Raw genomic sequence first — 24896 nt, 5'->3', positions numbered from 1 at the left:
GTGGTGTTACCCCTTAATGCAGTGTTCATAATCCATGGCATGGTTGAGTTTAGTGTTACCTGTACAGTCCTTAAATTTAATTAGTTTCCTCTGGCAAATCAGCAGAAAGAGTCCGGAATGTTATAGCTGTTCTTTGCTGAAAACAAAAATGTGAATCAATTGTGTCAAGTTTTCCTAAAGCGAGGGCATTGGATATGCCGGACAGCTTTGTTTCCCTTTCAAATACCCGTATTCGCATAGTACTCGTAATAGAAGATAAAAGGATTCGACTGTGTGATTCTTATCATCATTCAAATGCTTTCTTATTGTTAAAGCGCGAAAATGATAAGATACCTCTCTATTAATAGCTAAATGTATTTAGTGTACTTATCTACATATTTTCATTTTAAAATCTTTGTTTGTCCCTAATATGGTTAGATGCCACGCAAGATACTGCTCTGTTGATTTCCAGCTGGCATCTACGTATGTATGTATATGTTAATATACATAAGCATACGAATATACATTAGTATGGGTCGAGTTATAGCCCTGCAGTAAAAAGCCAAACTACTTAGCAAATATTCTAGTCCATGAACTGGTATTTGATAGAAGAAGTCACACTAGCTCGAGAGTGAGTACAATTGTACCAGTTGCACAATGCTCAAATAAAGTTGTAGGTAGGTAGGTAGGTAAGATGGCAAGAGTACTTCAAGTAGCACTCACTTCCCGTTTTGATACTTAATGTGGACTACTACCTGTGCAAAGAAAAATTATTGGGAAGAGAAAACCTTCTACAGCCATCCCGTGCTGTTGATGTAGTGGAGGAGAGAAAAGGGATCTAGGCTGGAGAAATTCTTCAAGTCATCCCCAAAGGGCACGCTAAGGAATCTCAAGCGCCTAGCCGCCAGAGCCGGACATTTGCAGAGAAAATGTTCAACAGTCTCTTTCTCTGCAGAATCCCCACAGCTTCTGCAATAGGGGTTGTACGGAATTCCAAGCTTCTCCGCATGAGCACCGATCACCCAGTGACCAGTGAACACCGCAATGAGTTTAGAAATTGAATGGCGGGGGATTTCCATCACCTTAAGTGTTCTGTTTCTATCGTATTGAGGCCATAGTGTTTTCGAAATAGCCCACGATGAGACAGACCTCCATCTGTCTTGCGCTTTTCTTAGAAAGAAATTGTGTAGTTTCCCTTTCACAACGGACAAAGGGACACCGATGTCTGAGAGGGAAACAGCTGAAACCGGTTCTGTCGACTTCTTCCTGGCAAGCTCGTCGGCAATTTCATTTCCCTCTATATTCCTGTGCCCAGGAACCCAGATAAGGGAGATGTTTCCTGCTCGATCGAGATGTTTGAGTTTCTCCTTACAGGAGTTCACCAGAAGAGAGCTGCAATACGGCAACGACAGTGCCTTGATCGCAGCTTGCCTATCGGAAAAAATATTAATGTCTCCCTCTCAACAGCGATCTTGAAGCATTTTGCATGCCTGCAGGATCGCGACGACCTCTGCTTCAAAAACGCTGCTCGTTTCCGGCAGTTTAAAGAATACCGAAATTCTGGCTGATTTAGAGAAAACCCCCGCTCACGATCCAGATTCCATTTTGGAATAAAAAATAAAGTTGTATGCAAAATAAATTTCCTTCTATTAAATAACAAAGAAAACCCTTTATTTTTTTTTTTTTTTTTTTGTTCAAAACTAGCTTTTTTCATCAACGTAATTTCCATCAAGAACAACACAATCATTCCAGCGCCGCTCTAACGTTTCAATACCACTTTTGTAGAAAAAATTATATTTTACCCCAAAATAGACCACAGTTTCAGCGATAACATCTTCATTCGAGCGTTATTTTTTATCGGTGAGCATTTTTTTAGGTCTGCGAACAGCCAATAGCCGCTGGGAGCCAAATCTGGCGAATGCGGTGGATGTGGGGGCAATTCGAAGTTCAATTCATGTAGTCTTGCCCTTGTTTTCATTGAATTGTGACGCGGTGCGTTGTCTTGTTTTTGGTCAACAGTAAGCAAAGGCGCCACCCACTTTGAACAGAACTTTCTCATAGTCAAATGCTCATGCAATATAAAGCCAGAATGTTCTTTTGATATCTTTACCAGGTCAGTTAACTCACGCAACTTCACTTTTCGTTCATTCAAAACGATTTTGGGTTTGGTGCTACCGCCTTATTGGGGCATCGACTGCGTTGTGCATCATCGGTGTCTCTACGACCAAGCTTGAAGTCAGAGAACCATCGTTTTATTGTTGTTTCAGATGATGCGGAGTCTCCCCAACTCTTTTCTAAACCATCGCTTCGCTTGAACGGTATTTTTCCCCCATCAAGAAGCAGTGTAAAATTGAAACTCGATATATATTTTTCTTGATCCATTGCTTTGGAAATAACAAAAGTAGCGTCACTCTTAGCACAATAACTCACGAACTAATGAATGGAATATCATGAAACTTGAACAGCTGCCTTTTTAAGATTACACAGTACTAATTGAAAAAGAGGTTATTGCAATTAAACTTGAGTCATCTATGGCGTTTTTCAATAGGTGCGCTTCAACTTTTTTCCGATAGGGAGGGCGAACGACGCAATATTTTTTATTTTTCGCTTGTCATTTGTGAACTTCATTAGTATACATTTCATCATGAAACGCTACACACTTGAGCAACGATTGCAAATCGTGCAAATTTTTTATGAAAATAATCGTTCTGTTGCTGCTACTTTAAGATTCCTTTTTTCCAAAAAATCATCTTCAGTGATGAAGCTCACTTTTGGCTCAATGGCTTTGTCAACAAGCAAAATATGCGTTACTGGGCAGAAAGCAATCCACACGTGATTCATGAGGCACCGTTGCATCCCGAAAAAATCACTGTTTGATGCGGTTTACATGCCGGCGGCGTAATTGACCCATATTTTTTCGTTGACGAGAACGATCGCCACGTTACTGTGAATGGAAATCGACACCGCGACATGATAAACGATTATTTTTGGCCGCAATTGAATGGTATGGACTTAGACGACATGTGGTTTCAACAGGACGGGGCCACAAGCCACACAGCACACGCTACAATTGATTTGTTGAAGAGTAAGTTCGATGAGCGCATTATTTCCAGAAATGGACCGGTCGAATGGCCGCCGCGCTCGTGTGATTTGACGCCTCTAGACTATTTTCTTTGGGGTTATGTGAAGTCATTGGTCTACAGTAACAAGCCGGCGACGATTTGTGAGCTCAGAGCCAATATTGAACGCGAAATTGCTGGAATTTCGGCCGATTTATGCAAAAGAGTGGTCGTAAATTGGGTTCAACGATTGGACTTCGTAAAACGTGCACGCGGTGGTCATGCAAAAGAAATCGAATTTCATACTTAAATGTATATGTTCAAACTCGATAATAAAAAAAAAATTAGTTAAAAAAGTCAAACCGTTTGTGTTTTATTCAAAAAAAAAGTTCAAGCGCTCTTACTGAAAAACGCTTTATATGCTAGGCCCGGGACTTTTCAGCCCATGTGTTATAACAATAATAATAAATAAGAATTGATACACGCAATGAGGTTTAAACGAATATATGAACTTAAACATCATCTGCGTAGCTAATCCTAAAAATCAAACTTATTAATACTTCAAAAAGTGTTTAAATATCATAAAAAAAGGAAATTAATGCCAGAAATTTAAACTTCAATTTTATGAAATATGTACATATGTAGTTTTTTTAATACAATCAGACGAACTACTTCAGCTGCAAAGCTTACCACAAGTTTGGTAGTTCGAAACTAGTAGTCCAATAATTCAATATCCTCCACGAATTCAATATCCTCCAACACAAAGTTAATATTTGTAAAATTATATTATGATTTATTTTTACCTTAATCCAAAGATGCTCAAAATATTTCACTTTTTGCGCTCCTTAGATTCAGTCTTTAAAGTATGTATTTTTTGATACTTTTTTTATTTTTAAGCTTGGAAATTGATTTCGGGTTAGAGATAAAATTCGTTGAAATAAATAGTTTTGATTCGCTGGGCGGCAGCCGTTGGTCGTAAAAAATCCGAGTCATTCAGGTACGTAGAACTGGTTGTTATTTCATGGCTAATGGGTTCGGCATTTTTCTTTGAATCACTCCACCTTAATGTGTATACTTATAGACATGTATTGCATCTACTTATATTTATATGGCTGTGTAAGTGAGCAAATCTGTATGGATTGTATGTGTGTATGTATCCGTGGATCCCATAAAGCAGGAACATTGTTAATAGTCACTGAACGGTATCAATTTATCAGTGTTCCGCACTCAACAGCACTCAAACGTTTGTCCAGCAACGCGATCATTTCAATCTCAGCAGCCGCTGCCAAAGCGTGTGTAAACAAATTGTCTGCCGTTTCAAATACAAGTACAAATTTCTTTACTGGCATACCAACATTCGTGTCAAATAAAAAAGCATTCGCAAATCAAAATAATGAAAGACTTCTCAACAATTGTTTCCCCGGCTCGGAATTTGCTGGTTGACGTGTGACAGTAAAAGCAGCAAAATATAGCAAGAACATAAAATCAACTGACTCTACATCAGCGAGAGAGGCTACTAGAGGCTAAACTGCGGAATTACTGAATTCAAAATATAAACAAGAGTTGACCGCGTTCATGGTGCACCGACTCGGGACTTACGACCAAAGCGTTAATATCTTATATTACGGCGCACTATGAGAGGTGAGTGACTATAGAAAATACACAAAAAATAAATTTTTTTGTTCACAAAAAGTTCGGATCATATGTTTTCGTGATGGATAATCTTTGTTGGCCAAAATCTCTTCAGCACTAAATTAGCGGCTCTCTTTCGAAGAATTATTACTTTGCTCTCTCAATTTTTGAGTGATAAGATACTTCTTTGGCGTTAGTGACCGCCTACTTGCAAAAGTTAAGGATAATTATTACAAATTTTTGTGTTATCGAACACAACCAATCATGGATTATGAGATTGAGACATTCGTGAGAGTATTTCTGGTTGTGAACAAAAACGAAAGAGAACAGTAGAGTACGACAAATTCGCTCGTTATTAACAACAAATAAAAAAACAGACAACAATAAAATGAATATGAAAGTATATTTACGATGTCCACAAATTAGTGCATTCTGAAAATTCTCTCAGAGTGGGAAAGCCATTCGCGGATATACATATATGTATGTACATATGTATATATATGCTATACTATAATTTGTTGTAATCTACCATATCCTTTTTGATCGAAACCCACACAACAAATTGGAGGATGTATGTATTTATAAGCCATCCTAATATTATTAGCCGATTTCGGTTCGCCGTTCCACGTCTGTGGGAGAACAACAACAAAGTAAGCAAGCCGAATCGAGTTTGTTTAAGCCGTTTTATTTGTAAACAAATTGTCTACATCAGTGCTTGAAAGCATGGTGAAAAGATTTTTAGAAATGTGCTCTTTCGACAGAATCAGCTGATGGGTTGGCGTCACTTGGGATGTGTTTACCAACAAAGAGACTTATTGGACGAGTGTGTGAATACTTGTGAAATCCTCGTGTAGAATTCGACTGCCGAATTCCCAAGTGACGTGGACGCCGAAGTTCTCTTCAGAGTTTTCGTTTTCACCATAGTTAGAGAGCAAACCGTGTAAATTTATTATATTGTACTTGGCTGGAAAGTATGCCAATAGAACTTTTGCTAATACTAATTATAACGGTACTATTGCGGACACTTTAACGAAAAAGGGGGCAAACACTCCCTTCATAGGTCCTGAACCTTTCTGCGAGGTAAATAACAGCTTCAAAAGTGCTTTTCTGCGTGAGCAGGAACAACGAGGCCTAATCGATTACTGGAGAGCCCAATCGAGCATGCGACAATCGAAAAGACTCATAGATCCAGAACGGATAAAGGCAGAAGCAATCCGTAACCTTAGCAGACAGGTCATACCAATTTACACTTAACTACTAACAGGACACTGTAAACTTAATTATCACATGAAAAAGATAGGTGCGATAGAAAACGATTCCTGTAGACGCAAAGAGGCACAAGAAACAGCAGAACACGTTCTATGCGACTGCTCAGCAATGGCACGACGCAGACTAAATTACCTGTGAAGTGGGGATGTAGATCCAAATCTTCTGATAGAAATTAAGCCTACAGCAGTTTTTTATTAACAGCCTAAAACTGTTTGAGTAGGCTTCATGGCTGCACAGTAGATCTATTCAGGTCGCAGTGTACAAACAGCCAATCAATAATAATAATATAACGGTAGTAAAAGGTTTGTGTGATAAATAAAAATGGAGAGATATCGTGGGCCAAAGCTCAATTTTACGCATTTTAAAAATGTTAATATTTCGCAAATCATTTAACTTTTTACAAAACCAAGTATATCATTGGAAAATTAAATAAAATTCCATTTTTGATGTGCATACTTTTTAGTTTGTGAATTTTTGAGAAAATACAGTTTTTATGAAATAATAAGACGGAAGTGATGCAAAACGATTTGCCTAATTAAGATAACTTACATAAATTCTATGAATGTTTTATATTTTCATTAAAAAGTATATTCAATTACCTTTCATTGGAAATACAATAAGTCTACTTTGCTTTTAGTACGGGATCCGGCTGCAGATTTGGTGTAGTCATCGAGTACATGCTGAAATCCACATTTTTACCCACATTTATGATTAGGAGAATGAAAATTCACCAAGTTGCCAGTAGAAATGTGGCCGAAAGTATTTTTAATTAAATTATTGTTAATTGATTTTGCGGGAAAAATTTCATTAACCAAGTTTTGAGATAAAATATCGTTCGGTTTACTGCAATAGGTGTAAAGACTTAAAAAAACCGTAGTTGCCGTTGCGCGCTTGGCCGCACCTCTCCGCAGCCAGGTATAAACAGGTATGATTTCGATATATTTATACATCCATAACGTATATTGATCTGTTATAAATCAAAATATAGCTAATTTTTTTCTCATTATTATGATATATGGCAACCTAATTAAATCTGGCCGCAAGTTAGGGTTGCCAGCAGTTAAAGATGGGAAAATTTAAGGTTGAGTGAGAGGAAGCTAGCGCGTAACATCACTAGTCTAACAAGGATAGCGACATTTTAAGGCTATTGCGCATGCGTCAGATGCTGGTATTCTCAATCACCAGTTCAAACAATAGCAAGATCGACCAAAGAAATAAATACTCCAAAAGAATAATCATTCTTTCCAAACTACAAATTTTATAAATACAACAAAAACTTAATATTGATCAAAAGTAAAGCCAAGGTTACTATGTAAAAAAAAATTAGAAAAGAGGTTGACCCACACACACATCCACACATCCACATTTTTAATTTTTTAACGGGAAGTTAAAAATTCTATTGTGCAAGTGCTGTATGAAATAATTTTTGATTTGATAGCCTTAAAATGTCGCTATCCTTGTTAGACTAGTGATGTTACGCGCTAGCTTCCTCTCACTCAACCTTAAATTTTCCCATCTTTAACTGCTGGCAACCCTAACTTGCGACCAGATTTAATTAGGTTGCCATATATCATAATAATGAGAAAAAAATTAGCTATATTTTGATCTATAACAGATCAATATACGTTATGGATGTATAAATATATCGAAATCATACCTGTTTATACCTGGCTGCGGAGAGGTGCGGCCAAGCGCGCAACGGCAACTACGGTTTTTTTAAGTCTTTACACCTATTGCAGTAAACCGAACGATATTTTATCTCAAAACTTGGTTAATGAAATTTTTCCCGCAAAATCAATTAACAATAATTTAATTAAAAATACTTTCGGCCACATTTCTACTGGCAACTTGGTGAATTTTTATTCTCCTAATCATAAATGTGGGTAAAAATGTGGATTTCAGCATGTGCTCGATGACTACACCAAATCTGCAGCCGGATCTTAGACTATTTCGATTGCACTTCGAAAAAAAAATTACATTGAACTACGTTATGCTCAGTTTTCTGTTGGAACTAAATTTTTGTTTTTGGAAATTAACTGTTTGTATGAAAATTCTCCGCAGCCGAATGAGTTGGTGCGTGACTAAAATTTGGAAGACGTAGATTCAAATCTCAGTGAAACACCAAAATGAAGAAAAAGTTTTTGACGTGATAACGTCTTATAATTCGATTTAACAGGCTGCACGCACGAAAAAATGTGTCGCTACCTTGCTCATTAGTGTTACCTTGCTCATTGCCGTTACCTTGCTCATTGCCGTTACCTTGAATGAACTGCAAGCGAAAGCGCGGAACGAACGACAAAGCAAACGAACGGCAACGTTCGACATCTTGCTTTCTCCTACTTAAGTGAGCGTATATATGTATGTATATGCGCATATGTACATATATAAATTCACGTTCAATTTCGCGCAATTTTCAAAAAGAACAAATCTATATGTAAAGATGCATACAAGTCATATGGACATATCAAATATACGAATCTATTCCGTACGCAAGCATGATGGAAAGAATAATGAGATGGCGCCTATCGTGGTCCCGTTACTTTGCGCTCAGCGAATTTGACAACTAGTTACGTGATTTTAGCTCCAGTATGGCCAGATTACCATTTTCGTAACTTGATTTAGCATTTTTTTTTTTTGTTATTTTTATTATTTTTTGTCTCGGAGTTTTAGTTTATTCCACATGACATTTTTCTAGCCTATTCTAATTAAAAGTAATGTTTATAATTTTGTAAAATATACATTTTTTAATAATTATTTAAATAATTCACTCAGTTTTATTTAGCTTTACTTTTTTTTAACATCTGGTGGCATTGCCCGCGATTGCCGGTGTTGTTGGTGTTCTTCTGCTTTCGGCAGTCAAATCTCTCTCTCGCTACTGCAGAGTTGCCTAGCTTTGGATATAAAAACGCATTAAAATGCCTATTCAAAGAAAATAACCCAACAAATTTTTATTGAATCACTTAAAGAACTTTGTATGCGTGACAAATTGTCTTTAAAATGTGCGTTTTTTTAAATAAATGTGTCATGCTCATCTACAATTTAATTTATGAGGTTTTTTTGTTAAGCGAGACTCTTTTGTTAAGGGAACGACTTTTTTGCTATATTTGAAGTTATGTAACTAGATAAGGTACTCTTTTTGTAAAAACGTCAGTATGGTTTCTTTAGTATTTTCTGGTATTTTGTTGTTTATTTTTACAATGAATACAACTCTTAATGTCCTATGTCTCACTAAGGATTGATGACCGGAAGAAACGATTACACCTCTATGGTTTTAATTCAATAAATTCAAAGGCTTTTTAAAATGTGTAAAAAGGTTTTCAATCTTAAGAAGAGTTGAGAGAGGGGCATTTAATAAGTTTGCATAACCTTAAGGGGGGATTCTACTGTAAAAATCAAATTTTCATGGATTTTGTTTTCATACTTGTATTAATTTAATTAGTAAAAAAAAGTTTAGGGTTACATAAACACAGGTCTTGAGTGTACAAAAAAAATTTTTAAATTTATTTTCATTTCAAAATGGCAGCTGTACAGCCGCTCCCCCGAAACGCCTTTTGAAATCTGCCCACACTGTCGCGCATTTAAAAAAAATCTGAAATCAAAAAACCCAAATTTTTTTTATTATATATCATTATTTTTAGTTGTTAAGCCTATTACTTGCAAAAAAAAAATTTTTTTGTAAAATTTTTGAAGTTTTTTAAAAAATCGACATTTTTTTGTTGTCATTTTGTTATTAAAAAAGGGGTTATAAATAATAAATTTTTCCCCACCATAGCTTTAAAAACTAGTAAATATTGTTTAAAATATACTATCAAAGTTTGAGCTTGATATGTTAATTTTTCACGGAGCTGTGATGTGGGCAATTTTGAAAACGTGGTTTCGAGAAAAACACGCATATGACCGTAAACCTCTCGAGCGCTCAGTTTATACCTGCTTTGCTAAAACTTTTATAACTTGAAAACTATTCAAGATTTCTTTTTAAGATTTTCATGGAACATTCTGGAGTTGTTTCTGAGTATGTTTCAACAAAAAGTAAAAAATCGATTTTTTTTAAGTTTTACAGTAGAGTCCCCCCTTAAATGGGGCCAAAAATTAAATTTGCAGTTTGAAATTATCAAATTTTATAAGAGTAAAAAAATTTTCATTAGCACTAAAATCTTCACAGAGTGACCTTTTTTAACCTTTTTTTGTTTAATAATATAGTTTGTTTTTTAACCTAAAGTTTCGGTAGCTTTAAATTAAAAAAAAGAAACAAACACGAAACTTCGCATTTTCGGTATAAAAAAGCACTAAATTTATTGCGAAGAGCAAATGGTTGGCAATACTGCACAACTCAGCAAACGTGACGTCACGTCTGATGGGCGCAATCTTCTTTCTATCATTCTTGTATGTATATATATGCGCATATGTAGGTATATAAATTCACATACTTGTATTTGCATATGCCTTCTTCCTGTGTGCATGGTAATGAACCATTTCTCTGTTGAGAATAGGACGATGATAGAAAAAGGAGGAAGTGAAACGGAGTGTCTCGAGTATAAAGTGTCTTGAAAAAGGCAAATCGATGATGGTGCCTCTTAGTGTTATTGACTTATTAATGTCTGATGCACAATCGAAATTGAACATATCTTTCATGAATTTGATAAATGTTTAGTCATTTTTCACGTTTGTGTAAATGTAACTTGACCTATTCCATTGCAATTCCATTTACCTCCTTTTCAATATCAATACAAAATATCTATCAAACAAATAAAATTAAAATTTTGTTTTGAAAAATGCAACCATCCCATCAGTATTTGCTTATGACGTTGTCACGTTAAACTATCGTCAGTAAACCGACTTTACAGACAACCTCTTTTTTCCAATAGCGGTCGCCGCCCCTCGGCAGGCAATGGCGAATCCCCGAGTATATTTCCGTCATGAAAAATATATTCATAAAAAATTTGTGCAGTTCCGAGACGGCTGAAAACTGTAAGCTTGTTGAATAAAATCAAGACACATGCCACAAATAGGACAGAAGTGCACGCGCCAATTTTTTTGTTTTATCAAATAGAGCCATTCAGCATAATTATCATCATCATTCATAGCATAACAACGCGCGTTGCATTAAAACTTCCTACACAAAGCGGTTCTGATGTTGAGCTTTTGTTTCGTAGTTTTACGATTTTCCAATTGTTTGAGGTCGTTCTCTACTGCGTCTATCCAACGGTTCCTCGGTTTGCCTTTGACCTTCACGCCCATTAACTTCCCTGTCATGGCTTTCTGCACGGTAAATTCAGCAGGCATACGGGTAACGTGAACCTGCCATCTTATGCGTTGTGCTTTACGTAACAAATTGCACAGCTGACTCGTTCTTAGTAAGATCAGTTAGTTTCGAGTTATAACGGATTCTCTAAGTAATGTTGTTCATACTTATTGGGCGAAAAATATTTCTCAAATATGTCTCTCAGTGTTAGCAATCTGTGCGCGGTCAGCAAACTTCAAGAAACCACTCAGTAATCACCGAAAACTCCATCAACATTGTTCGTAAATTTATCATTTATCACATTTTAACTCATCATTTGGGCTTACGAAAGGTTTGCGCACGTGTCATTCCGCACAAGTTAACTGAGGACCAAAAATTGCTCAGAATTCAACATTCGAAAGACCTCATTAAAGAGGCGAGAAAAGACGAGTACCTCCTTTACAACATTGTAACTAGTGATAAAACGTGGTGTTTCCAACATGAACCTAAAACTAAGTGTCAAAGTGACGAATAGAAGGCGCCAGACAAGCGACCACCCAAAACAGCGCGTTTGGAGAAATCAAACATCAAGTCGATGCTCATTTGGTTTTACGATTTCAAGGGAATTATCCACAAGAAGTTCGTGCCAATGGGCCAAACCGTCAATGCAATTTTCTATCTTGGTATTCTGAAGCGTTTATTGCAGCGCATTCGTCGAATTCGCCCTGAATACCGCGGAGAAGGAAGCTGGCGCTTATTGCATAAGAATGCACCATCTCATCGATCCACTCTTGTGACAGATTTTTTGACTAGAAATCGCATTTTAACCAGCAATCACTCACCGTATTCGCCTGATATGGCTCCCTGTGACTTCTACCTATTCGGAAAATTGCATTTGGCCATGCAAGGAAAAAGTTTCGCGTCCGTAGAGGTCATCCCAAAGGCTTGTACCGACCTCCTGAAGGGCTTTCCGGTCAATGAACTGAAACACTCCTTCGAAAAGCTTTCAGATCGCGCCAAACCGTTTATCGAGGCCAGAGGGGTCTATTTTGAATAAATAAACTCGAAGTTATCAGAAGAAGTTATCCTGTCGTTTTTATTTTAGCTCGGTCTTGTTTATTTTGGACTTCACCTTGTATTTCAGCGTTCGCGTGCTCATAGCGGGTTTGAAATCCGTACACTACCGATTGGTAACCACGCACCAACCCATTCGGCTAGGGCGGTCGTGCATTTGAATGTGCATAAAATCCACAATGCAAAGATAACTCGCAATCGCGCATATCAAAACTCTTGTCAAATATTTGAGAACCGATTAAGTTTGCAATGCGCCGGATGATGAGCATTCCACACACTTTAATAGCATCACAGTAACCATTTATTCTTTCAAGCTCAGTGCCAGTATGCCACCGCTGTTAAGCAATCGCAGTGTTGGCAACTTCATATCCTATTTCGAGCATGACCAGAAATATGTGAAACTATTCACACAGCTGGAATCGCTTCCACGCGTTTTCTGGCGTCTAATCAAACTTATTTGTTGTATTCATTTGTTACGCGCTTTAATAATAAAACTTGTTCATTCTAATAAAGGTATACGTGCAAATGATCGATTGGCCATGTCATGCGGTGAGCTCTACGCCGTCATCTCGCGCACATCGCAGACTTCAGTCAAGTCAACGGCGATCACCAATGAAACGAATGAGCGGGTGCCTTTGTTAAAGGACAGCAAAAGCTATGGTGGCACCTCAACGACGACAATCTGTAAGAGTGGAGCTGGTAGCAGCTATTACAGCGATAACGATAGCCGCAGTATTAAAGGCGACTATGATGACATCACTAGCTCGGGATCTAGGAAGCAGCGCTCGGACTGCTGTGCATATATGAAAATTATGACATTTGTTTCGATTCTAGGTGGTTGTTGTGTTATTGCCACTTATCTCTTAATTGCTGAATGTAAGTTCTGAGACTATATAAAAAATATAATAGTTACTTAATACATATTTTTATACAATTTAGTAATCTGTTTGAATTTCTTGCGTTAGGTCCGAGTTCATAAAGTTGAATCAAATGATTTGTTTTGCTTCAAATTGTATTTGTATGTGTGTATGCAAGTGTAGTGTGATCGTTAGGACTAGCAACTACCTCAGATAGTTTAAAAATTTGATTTTTATTTAAATTGTTCTAATTGCACATATACATAGTAAAGGGTTATCCATAAGGCAGCGGTGATGGTTGAAGCGCATGGGAAACGTCATTTGCCGGGCAATCATTTATTGAAACCTGGTTACGTAGCTATTAAACCTGCTGCAGCATCGCAGTTCTCAGATACTCGTGCCCGTGGACGCTTAGGTAACTTAATCTCCTCATCAGACATTCAAAATACACAAGAAAGATGCTGACGAAACGAGTGCGAGGGTGCTGTCGGGAAATGTTATTTATGGCCTGCCTGTTATCTCAAATATGTAACGCTGACCTACATTAAACAACTCATGAACGTTTATCCTAAAGCGCTAAACTTCATCGAAGTCAGTGCACGTTTAGCTGTGAAGTTCGTTATAGGTACAAGCGCACCAGCGCATATGGAATTTTTAATGATTTCTTTCAGAGTTACATTCTAGCCCTTCTTTTTTTCAAATGTGCTTCAGATTTTCTATGGGTTTGGGCGTGATTTGTTACTAGTGATGTTACCATGTCTTTGTCTAGGCAGCGGCACTTAATTTCGAATATGTGTAGATTTTAGAGCGGTCGCCGTAGCCGATTGATTTTGTGCCTGATTACCATTTAGTTGGTCTCCGAATCGATGCCCAAATAATAGAAGATATGTTTTCTTAATAACAGTCGCAATTTGGCGAGCGATATGAAACCTCATTCTCCATGAAAGAGCTTTTTATAAAAATCATTTGACGTTCCGAGGCGGTATAAAATATTATTATTATTCATTTATGGCATAGCATCAAAACGCACACACCAAAATACGATATTTTACACAAATTCAGTGAAAATGGTCTAAGCTGTGTTTGATTATAAAATTACTATAGCTCTCATCAGCCATCAAAATTAATAGTTAAAGCGGAAATTCTCTCCCAAAGAGAAGAAAAAACAAAAGAGTTAACAAACGGAAAATTTACCATCACTTGCAAAAACCTGTAGAGGATGACAAACCAGCTTATTTTGTTTACAAATTTTTGTGCAGTCTAAAAAAATTAAATACTAAAGTTTTTGTGGTTGAATTTTTCATCTTATGGCTTTTGACTATAAACGGAGAATTTTAAATCGGTGCAAGTGCAAAGGCGCACTGGTTTCACAAAAAATAAATTCTTTGTTTACAAAAAGTTCGGATCACATGTTTTCGTGATGGATACATTTTGCTAGCTAAAATTTCTTCAGCACAAAATGAGCGGCTCTCTTGCATCGAAATGTTACTTTGCTCTCTCAATTTTTAAGTGATGCATAATTTTTTGGCCTTAATGAACATATTATCGAACTTGTCTTGGACTAAATTTTTTTTCCACATTTTCAAATTTTACTTTGTTCTTTTAATTTTTCATAAAAATATAATAATAACATATTTTAATAAAAAATACTACAAAAAGAAACTGAAAAAAATAGACCAAGTTAGGTTAATTTAAGTAGTGCTGGTAAAAAATATCTCACATAGACCCCTCGAAACCATTGTGTTGCAAATGTCAGGTATTTGGAGTCGAATTATTATTTCAATAAATAAAGGGTTTTCCAATAAGAGGTGTTAGAGAGGTAAAAGATCAATGGTTTCGTTGCTTGTGTGGCACGTAGCGCCGTCTTGTTGAAAATAAACATTGTCCAGATCAATACCATCCAATTCCGGCCACAAACAAATCTTTAATCATCTCTCGATAGCGCAATCCATTCACCGTAACTGTTGCTCCAGCTTCATTTTCGAAAAAGTTAGGTCCAATGACTCCGCCGGACCATAAACCGCACCAAACAGTCACACGTTGAGGATAGAGAGGCTTTTCAACAATAACTCTTGGATTTTCTGAGCCTCAGATCCCACAATTTTGCTTGTTGACGAAGCCACCGAGGTGGAAATGGGCCTCATCACTCAAGATGATTTTTCGATGGAGTTCCGGATCATTTTAATGCATTTCAACGACCCAATCAGCAAAGACACGACGTTGTTGATGATCGGCCGGCTTGAGTTCTTGTGTTAACTGTACTTTATAAGCCTTAAGACCCAAATCTTTATGCAAAATACGGTGTAATGACGTTTGAGGAATGCCTAATTCCAAAGAACGACGAGGAATGAACAAACCTGGGTTTTCTTCAACACTTTCGGCTACAACAGCAATATTTTCGGCTGTTCTTGAGCGACGTGCACGGGTTTTATTCTTCACATCACTAACTTGTCCCAAAAGCTCGAATTTTTTCATCAATTTCTGTATTGCAGTCCGACAAGGTGCTTCACGATGACCCAAAAATGTTCGAGTTTTACGAACCGCCTCTGCCAAATTTTCACCATTTTTATGGTGAATTTCAATAATTTCAATACGTTGTTTAAGCGTTTATGGCTCCATTTTTATTAATGGCGTAGCTTCTACTTGTCAAATATCGAAAAATTACAGTTTCAAAAGTGGCATCTACCGAAATAGCCGGCTATTCAAAATAACATCTGTTATTGGATAACCCTATATTTAATATACTTCAAGAATGAAAAATATGCTGATCCTGCACATTTGTTGAATCCTATAGGGAGTGGCAAAGTAAGTGTTCCAAAGTACCCCTTGCATTCGCTTCTTTACATGTGTTACACGCATCTGGACTAGTCCCATTTTGACTGCGCGATTTGGGGTGTGTCGTCAGTACTGCAACCAAAGTTTTGCAGTCTTTCCTAGACAGTGATAAAATAAAGTTTGCAGTTTTCGTGTTCCATGTCTTTAGCATAATTTTGGCAGTTTTGTATGAGGTTGAGTGCTCCCATATCGACTGCCCTTCGAAAGTTAGTTCCTCGTTTAGTTCCGTTTTCCGAAAAGATAGTGATGGGTATATGCCTGACATGCTCAATTTCGGCAAGCGAATACCTGCATTAGCGAGCTCATCAGCTCTTTCATTTCCTACTACTCCTTTATGTCCTGGTATCCAGTAAATAATGACCTGCCCATTTGCGCAGAGTCCATCCATTTTGGATCTGCACTGTTGAACACATTTCGAATTAGTGCAAGAAGCTATAATTGCTTTAATAACCGCTTGACTATCAATGAAAATGTTTGTTCGAGTGTTAAGAGGAAGTTAATTCCATAGCTAATTCAACTGCTGTTGGGTCATAGATTTCAGCTTGAAATATACTACAGTGTTTAGATAGTCTGAAAGACTTTTGGAGATCAAATTGTGGACAAAAATAAACCAAGTTTTATGAAAATTTCAAAATCGTATTTTTAAAAATTGTTGCGAGTATACAGTTTTGTAGCTCTTTCAATTTTTATGCAACACGATCGGCCTTTGAAGTGGTTCCAATTAATAGTTTACAACTTAAGATGTATTTCCCTGAGGCAATTCTGCCATCCCTTTCGTCCATAAGGTGAAAAAGTCAGTCAACAATTGAATGACAATTTAACAATCTTAACCCTCTTTTCCCCTCCCTTCTCCTTTCCCCAAGTAGGCCTATGGAAGGGCAGCCATTTAACCCAACCTAACCTAACAACCTTAACAGAAAATAAGCAAGATCATTAAAATGTAAACATTCACCTGCTCCTTTGCAATTAGTCGCCTTGAAGATTATGATTTTTGTTTATTTAAAGTAAATACAACTGAGGATATTAATTAAGGGATTAACATCGTATGTTATTATCTACCCTGTTCCATTACTAAACTTTCTACCTTAAACAATTATTTTTTCCTTCACAGCGCGCTCGCCTATTGTAGAATTCTCGTTGGATCTGGTACATCGTGACTTATGGAGTAATGTTTCCACACCAATCGCAGACTCTCTAAATTACTATGACGTGGAAAATATTGTGATAATGCAGACTGGTGGCTTAAGTTGTGTCGAATTTCAAAAATGCTTACAAACTCTGCGTGAACTTCAAAGAGAGGTTTGTACTATACCTATAAAGGGTGGTTAAGTTTCAAGAGCCGGTGTTGATTTTGAATAAAATAGAAATTATTGTCATTTCTTCTTCTTATGATAATATTGGTATGGCTTAATTACGTATGGAACAAAATATCGGCTAAATGGCCGCCGCGCCCTCGGCGGCACACCTCCATCCGATGGCCCAAATTTTCGATGACGCTGAGGCATAATTGGGGTTCTATGCCGTTAATGTGCCGAATTATCTCATCCTTTAGCTCTTGAATTGTTGCTGGCTTATCGACGTCCACCTTTTCTTTCAAATAACCCCAAAGAAAGAAGTCCAACGGTGTCAAATCACATGATCTTGGCGGCCATTGGCATCGCCGCGACGTGAGATTATTCGGCCATCAAATTTTTCGCGCAAAAGAGCCATTGTTTCGTTAGCTGTGTGACAAGTGGCACCGTCCTGTTGAAATCACATATCGTCCATATCCATATCTTCCAATTCGGGCCATAAAAAGTTCGTTATTATCTCACAATAGCGAACACTGCCTGACCGGCCTCATTTTGGAAAAAATACGGCCCAATGATGCCGCCGGCCCCTAAACCGCACCAAACAGATACTCTTTGTGTGTGGTTTGGTTTTTCGGCAATCACTCTTGGATTATCATTCACCCAAATGCGGCAACGTATCCACTGCTGCCATTTCCTGCCACCACTTAAACGCGTTGCTCGATTGTGTGTCTTTCCATGGTTCAAATTGAATTAGTCTGAAATTGAAAAATGTCAAATGAAATGCAGAAAAAAGTTTGACGTTTATGTGTGGTTCACATTCAACTTCGGTCCTTGAAATTTAACCACCCTTTATATGATTAATTCCCTTAACATTTAAATATAGACAGGCTGCAAACGGTATTTGAGGACAACTGGAGAGTAAAACTAATTAGCTTTTGTTTTGAACAAAATTTAATGAAACTTCAAGCGTTTTTTACACAATATTTACTTATAATATATCTATAAAATCATTCATTGAAACTTCCTATTAGCTGCAATGACCTTCTCTATCCGAGTCTGACATCGATTGCTCGCCCGAATCAAATGCTATGACGGTATTAATTGACCATAACGGTATTAGTTGCAGCCTTCAGTGAAGAAATGGTGTTATGAGTCTGCTTATTGTTTTGACGCTCAACTACGCCCCTTACGTAGTAATCTAGGGAATTAAGGTCTGGGGAGTTAAGCGGCTATAAGTTCGGTGTTATGTAGTCATGGACATTTTCAGCCATCCAATCTTGTTCCGCCAACGCTTTGTGTGAAGGAGCAGAGTCTTGCTGAAAGATGTAAGGGCTATCACTGCGTACACTAGCAAGCTAGGGTTTCCCTACTGTCTCCAAAACCTGGATATATGTATGTAACCGAGTTCACTCGAAACCCTTAAGTGTAAAGTGTAGTGGCATGGCAAGTGCTTTGTTGCTCACAATACCTAAAACCATAACAGTGGCTAGAAACTTCCTGTGCATGACAGCAGGAACCTCTGTTGCATAGCAACAGAGCCATCTATCATTTCTGCGGTTGCTCTTTTAGGCTTGGTCAAAATTTTGTTCGTCAGAAAAAAACCATAACATCTCAGGCGCTTCAGGATGTTTAACTTTGTTTTGAAGGCGTTTTGATGTTGTTGTTCATGGACAATTCGACAAATAATATCCTCAGACACTCAACACTAATCTGTGTTAGAATGTTGCTCACTGACGCTTCCAATTCCACGCGAACCTGATAAACGAATGAACGGATGCACTTAAGAAAATTATACAATACCTGTACATCTCAGGCGGCAGCCAAAGCTGAATGGGTTGGTGCGTGACTGCCATTCGAAAGTGCATATGATCGAATATCCGTGCATGAACATCAGGTAATAGAAAAAAATTTTCTAATGGCGTTCACCCCTCGGCAGGCAATGTATTGTGTTGCTGCCATAAAATGATCCTCATAAAAAACTATTTGCCGTTCGGGGCTGACTTAAAACTGTAGGTCCCTCAATTTGTGGAACAACATCAAGACGCTCACCACAAATGGAAGGAGAAGCGCGTCCAAACAGTTAAGAGAAGTATACGCGCCGATTATTTATTATCACTTCATTTCTTGAGTTAAGTTGTAGTCCTCCATGCCTTAGTCTGAAAAAGAGCAAAAAGAGAAATAATAGTTTCGGAAAGTTATAGCCACATGCATGTGTTCAAATACGGTATGCCCGTATACACCCTGTATATGCACTTACATATGTATATATGTATGTATATACCCTAGCCTATGTAAATGCATGTGCAGGGTGTATACGGGCATACGGTATTTGAGGGCATGCATATGGCTATAACTTTCTGTTTATTGACGTGATAACGTCTTATAATTCGATTTAACAGGCTGCACGCACGAAAAAATGTGTCGTTACCTTGCTCAATAATGTTACCTTGCTCATTGCCGTTACCTTGCTCATTAGTGTTACCTTGCTCATTGCCGTTACCTTGCTCATTTGTCGTTACCTTGCTCATTGCCGTTACCTTGAATGAACTGCAAGCGAAAGCGCGGAGCGAACGACAAAGCAAACGAACGGCAACGTTCGACATCTTGCTCTCTCCTACTTAAGTGAGCGTATATGTGTATGTATATGCGCATATGTATATTACATATATAAATTCACGTATTTGTATTTGCATATGCATTCTTATTGATTATTATTAATTTGATTTACTTAAAGAATTTAAAATAAAACCAAGTTTGTTAATAATACCTGTTGTTTTAATCTTATTATCATTTTTTGACGTGATAACGTCTTATAATTCTATGCAGCCGGCTTCACGCACCAAAAAATGCGTCGTTATCTTGCTCATACGTCGTTACCTTGCTTGAACAGCATGTTATGTTATGTTATGTTATGTTATGTTATGTTATGTTATGTTATGTTATGTTATGTTATGTTATGTTATGTTATGTTATGTTATGTTATGTTATGTTATGTTATGTTATGTTATGTTATGTTATGTTATGTTATGTTATGTTATGTTATGTTATGTTATGTTATGTTATGTTATGTTATGTTATGTTATGTTATGTTATGTTATGTTATGTTATGTTATGTTATGTTATGTTATGTTATGTTATGTTATGTTATGTTATGTTATGTTATGTTATGTTATGTTATGTTATGTTATGTTATGTTATGTTATGTTATGTTATGTTATGTTATGTTATGTTATGTTATGTTATGTTATGTTATGTTATGTTATGTTATGTTATGTTATGTTATGTTATGTTATGTTATGTTATGTTATGTTATGTTATGTTATGTTATGTTATGTTATGTTATGTTATGTTATGTTATGTTATGTTATGTTATGTTATGTTATGTTATGTTATGTTATGTTATGTTATGTTATGTTATGTTATGTTATGTTATGTTATGTTATGTTATGTTATGTTATGTTATGTTATGTTATGTTATGTTATGTTATGTTATGTTATGTTATGTTATGTTATGTTATGTTATGTTATGTTATGTTATGTTATGTTATGTTATGTTATGTTATGTTATGTTAATGTTAACTCATTCTCTATATCCATACAAAATATCTTTCAAACAAATAAAATTAAAATTTTCTTTTGAAAAATGCAACCATTCAATCAGTATTTTCTTATGACGTTATCACGTTAAACTATCGTCAGTAAACCGACTTTACAGACAACCTCTTTTTTTTACAGTACCAAGAAAAACAAGGTATTATACAGGAGCTTCCATTTAACTTTCTGATCGGCGGAGATCGGCAAACTTATGAGGCACGCGGTTGGAATTATGAAAGTGGTCTGCCTTTGGTGCAACAGAATGCCTCGTTGGTTATCGCCTTCATAGGTATGTTTTCGAAAAAAGTCACTTTTGATAACTTAGAAAACAACAAAACAAAAATTGCAACTAAATCTTTTTTCTCAAATGCCATTCAATTAGGCAACTACACAATTTTGGCGCCCAGTTCGCTGCAGTTACGCTCTGCTGTTTCGCTTATTGCCGAGTCAGTGCGCCGAAAGAAGCTCCAAAGCCAGTATAAAATTTTCGGTCTGCGAAATTTGACAAACGGCCAAAATGATGGAAAGGCGCTCTTTGGTGCTATTGGTCAGTGGCAGCAGTTTGCAGGACTGATCTGACTATGAACTCTACTAGTAGGTGTAATCGATGTCCGAATGTAAATGTGCTGATTCTCAGCTGACATTTTGCGCTTCAACGCAAGCACGAAAAACGAATTTAAATCGAAAATGTGTTAGTATTTTAAGAAATAAGGAAATCATTTATTTAGCTGTTGCGCAGTTACATAAAACAACAAAGCGCTTAATTATAGATATATTTATAAGTATAGTGCATGTACACACATACGTGTGTATGTGTGCTAAACGAGAATGCGTTTGTATGTATGTAATATACATTTGCTTTCTATGCGTAGTATGTAAGTATATATACTCGTATATGTAATACTAAATATGTGATACAAAGCGTACAATTTACATATGCCTCTCGGCGCTATTATTCCATAATGTACTCTACTAATCGCAAGCTAAATAGATGAAATTATTATTTTACAAAATATAAGACTTATTTTAAGTAATGTAAATTAACACATCACGCACATCAACACAGCACCTGTGAGCTTAACTCATTCAAATTCATTCCTCTTCCTCGCCTGTACAACGTTCAGACGACTTAATCCTAATCCTAATCGAAATCCAGTTTACGAAAACTACCCTCAATCGACTCGATTTGCGTCACAAATTTCATTCCATTGTTGGTTTTGTCCGCGTTGAAACTACTTTTCCGCAATATGCCACGATCACTCAAGAGCGCTATCTTGTCTAGGTTGAGTATCTCCTCGCGCTTAGCGACCAATTCGTCCTTCCACAATTCGACCATCGCCTTCAAAGGCATTTGACCGCCCAGTTCCTGTGGCAGGCAAGCCGGATCGACATGCTTCGCCAGTTCTTTGTCGTGTGTGTACAGTGCGAGGCGATTGCGTATTTTCGAACTGACATGCCCCTTCACGAAATCGATCAGCCATTTCAGTGTCGCCGGCACATTCACCAAATGTATCTCCTTGTGACGCAACGGTAGCGATTGTTCGCTCCACTTGAAAACGCGTGCAAATTCTGTCGGATTCCAATTCGTCACATGCGATGTGGTGACACCGGCAAAGTCACCGACGTGTATAAGTCCACAGATCTGTGTGGCTTGGTCCTCCATTAGGCACTCGTAGGTGAGAAAATGTGCACGCGCCTGATCACTGCTGCTGTATATCTTTGGATTGAAGCCTTTGGCGTTAATTATCACCACACGACGTCCGTTCTTGTCACGTTTGGGTGAGGCAAAAATGTAGCCGCTGTTTATTATGTCGTTCAACTTTGGCTCCAGAAAGTCCAACTGTGTGCTCATGTGTGGAAAAGTGCGTCGCACATTCAAGTACTTGAGTAGTGTCTGCTGAGCCATGGGCACACTATACTTTTTACAACGCAGGAAACGCAATAGGAACTGTTCGTCGAGGCGGACATCGCGCAAATCTTCATGTTTCAGTATCCAATTACGCAGTTGTTCCAAACTTTGCTCGCGTGTACATTTGTCTTCGCGCAATTCACGTTTTGCAATTTTCAAAATGTGTTCCGACATTTCGGAATTGGCAAGTTGCTCTTTGGTTTGCTTCATAATAACAGATTTGGGCGCCTCTGTGGATTTCTTCGATTGGAGAGAAGTGAATGGTTCGCCGCTGAAATGAAATGTAGATACAAGGATTTAAAAAGCTGTCATAGATCAACGTAAATATGATAAATAAAAGCTGAGACATTTTTTGTTTAATTTGTTAGTTTTATTATTGTAATGGTCCTGGAAAAATACATTAGGTCTGTTCATGTAAAAATTATCCAGTAACTTGCCACAAACTTCATTTCCGAGAATTCTGTCTCAAAAAGAAGATATCAAAAAAAGTACATGAACGCAAAACCAGTAACAATTTGCAAGTTTTACGAGCAGCTGATTAAATTGTGGGCAGGAAAAATCACAAAAAATAAAAATTTTCACTTGAGCTACCTCATATTAAATTTAAAAAATATATAAAGCAAATAAAATGGAAACTAACGAGCTTGGGAATCACATGATTTCATTTTGTCCACAATAATTTGTTCCATTTCAACATCGCCATCAATTGCAATTCCCAAATTTTGATTCTTGTTTATTTTTACTTTGCGGTCAGCTGTTTTTCTCACTTGCAAATTCTTACTAGTAAAAATTTATCCAGTAAAAACTTGCAACTTCCCCTCATATTTAAATGTCTTTTGCTCTCTCTCTCTCCCCTATTTTGCAAGTTTTTTGGAACACCAAAATGTGATAATTTTTAAGAATTGTTACAAATCATTTGCTTCATAAACAGTCCTATTAACTCAAATTTTTGACGTGATAACGTCTTATAATTCGATTTAGCCGGCTGCACGCACGAAAAAATGTGTCGTTACCTTGCTCATTTGTCGTTACCTTGCTCATTTATCGTTACCTTGCTCATTTGTCGTTACCTTGCTAATTTGCCGTTACCTTGCTCATTGTCGTTACCTTGAATGAACTGCAAGCGAAAGCGCGGAACGAACGACAAAGCAAACAAAGCACACGAACGGCAACGTTCGACATCTTACTCTCTCCTACTTAAGTGAGCGTATATATGTATGTATATGCGCATATGTACATATATAAATTCACCTATTTGTATTTGCATATGCCTTCTTATTGATTATTATTAATTTGATTTATTTGAAGAACTTAAAATAAAACCAAGTTTGTTAATAATACCTCTTGTTTTAATGTTATTATTATTCATTTTTTTATTATATATGAAGGAAAAAATGTATGGTAATATTTACGATATACCTTATAAGATATGTTGTATACTAATATATGTATGTATATAAACATGCATATACATATACAATTTCGCGCAATTTTCAAAAAGAACAAATCTATATGTAAAGATGCACACAAGTCATATGGACATATCAAATATACGAATCTATTCCGTACGCAAGCAAATGTAAGCTAATGTGCTTGAACTGCAAGCGAGAGCGCGGAACGAACGACAAAGAGCACAATCGGCCCCCGCGTTCGGCAACGTTCGACATCTGGCTCTGGCTTAGTGCAGCATATATATGTATGTATATGCGCATTTGTATATAAATTCACATACTTGTATTTGCATATGCCTTCTTCCTGTGTGCATGGTAATGAACCATTTCTCTGTTGAGAATAGGACGATGATAGGAAAAGTAGGAAATGAAAGGGAGTGTTTCGAGGGTAATGTGTCTTGAAAAAGTCAAATCGATGATGGTGCCTCTTAGTGTTGTTGACTTATTAACGTCTGATGCATAATCGAAATTGAAGATATCTTTCATGAATTTGATAAATGTTTCGTCATTTTTCACGTTTGTGTAAATGTAGCTTGACCTATTTCATTGCAATTCCATTTACCTCCTCGTCTATATCCATACAAAATATCTATCAAACAAATAAAATTAAAATTTTGTTTTGAAAATTGCAACCATTCCATCAATATTTTCTTATGACGTTGTCACGTTAAACTATCGTCAGTAAACCGACTTTTTACAGACAACCTCTTTTTTCTTCAGCAAT

The 24896-nt window shown here is 36.9% G+C and overlaps 2 protein-coding genes across 3 annotated transcripts in view; one reads left to right on the top strand and one right to left on the bottom strand.

The window, feature by feature from the left end:
* The first annotated feature begins 4270 nt into the window (after positions 1-4270).
* Positions 4271-21532, top strand: LOC129241243 (peptidoglycan-recognition protein SD-like). Its single transcript, XM_054877471.1, has 5 exons — positions 4271-4679; positions 12748-13110; positions 17038-17225; positions 20954-21101; positions 21195-21532. Exons 1-5 carry the CDS (start codon positions 4673-4675, stop codon positions 21389-21391), a joined length of 903 nt encoding a protein of 300 aa, XP_054733446.1. The 5' UTR covers positions 4271-4672; the 3' UTR covers positions 21392-21532.
* Positions 21509-24896, bottom strand: part of LOC129241242 (alpha-tocopherol transfer protein-like) — a 49886-nt gene continuing 46498 nt past the window's right edge. For both annotated transcript variants that reach the window (XM_054877469.1, XM_054877470.1), the window contains exon 2: positions 21509-22992. In XM_054877469.1, coding sequence (XP_054733444.1) covers positions 21954-22931 — 978 coding nt within the window. In that variant the 5' untranslated portion in view covers positions 22932-22992 and the 3' untranslated portion in view covers positions 21509-21953. The remainder of the gene's footprint in view (positions 22993-24896) is intronic.

The sequence above is a fragment of the Anastrepha obliqua genome, chromosome 3, assembly GCF_027943255.1.
Source record: "Anastrepha obliqua isolate idAnaObli1 chromosome 3, idAnaObli1_1.0, whole genome shotgun sequence".
Lineage (NCBI taxonomy): Eukaryota > Metazoa > Arthropoda > Insecta > Diptera > Tephritidae > Anastrepha > Anastrepha obliqua.
The sequence above is the reverse complement of the archived record's forward strand: the minus strand, read 5'-3'. Positions and strand labels throughout refer to the sequence as shown.

Bases quoted from the DNA above. Each gene is read 5' to 3' on its own strand.
- LOC129241243 (XM_054877471.1), top strand. The intron at 17,226-20,953 runs GTTTGTACTATA...TTTTTTTTACAG, and splicing joins TGCGTGAACTTCAAAGAGAG to TACCAAGAAAAACAAGGTAT. The intron at 21,102-21,194 runs GTATGTTTTCGA...CCATTCAATTAG, and splicing joins GTTGGTTATCGCCTTCATAG to GCAACTACACAATTTTGGCG.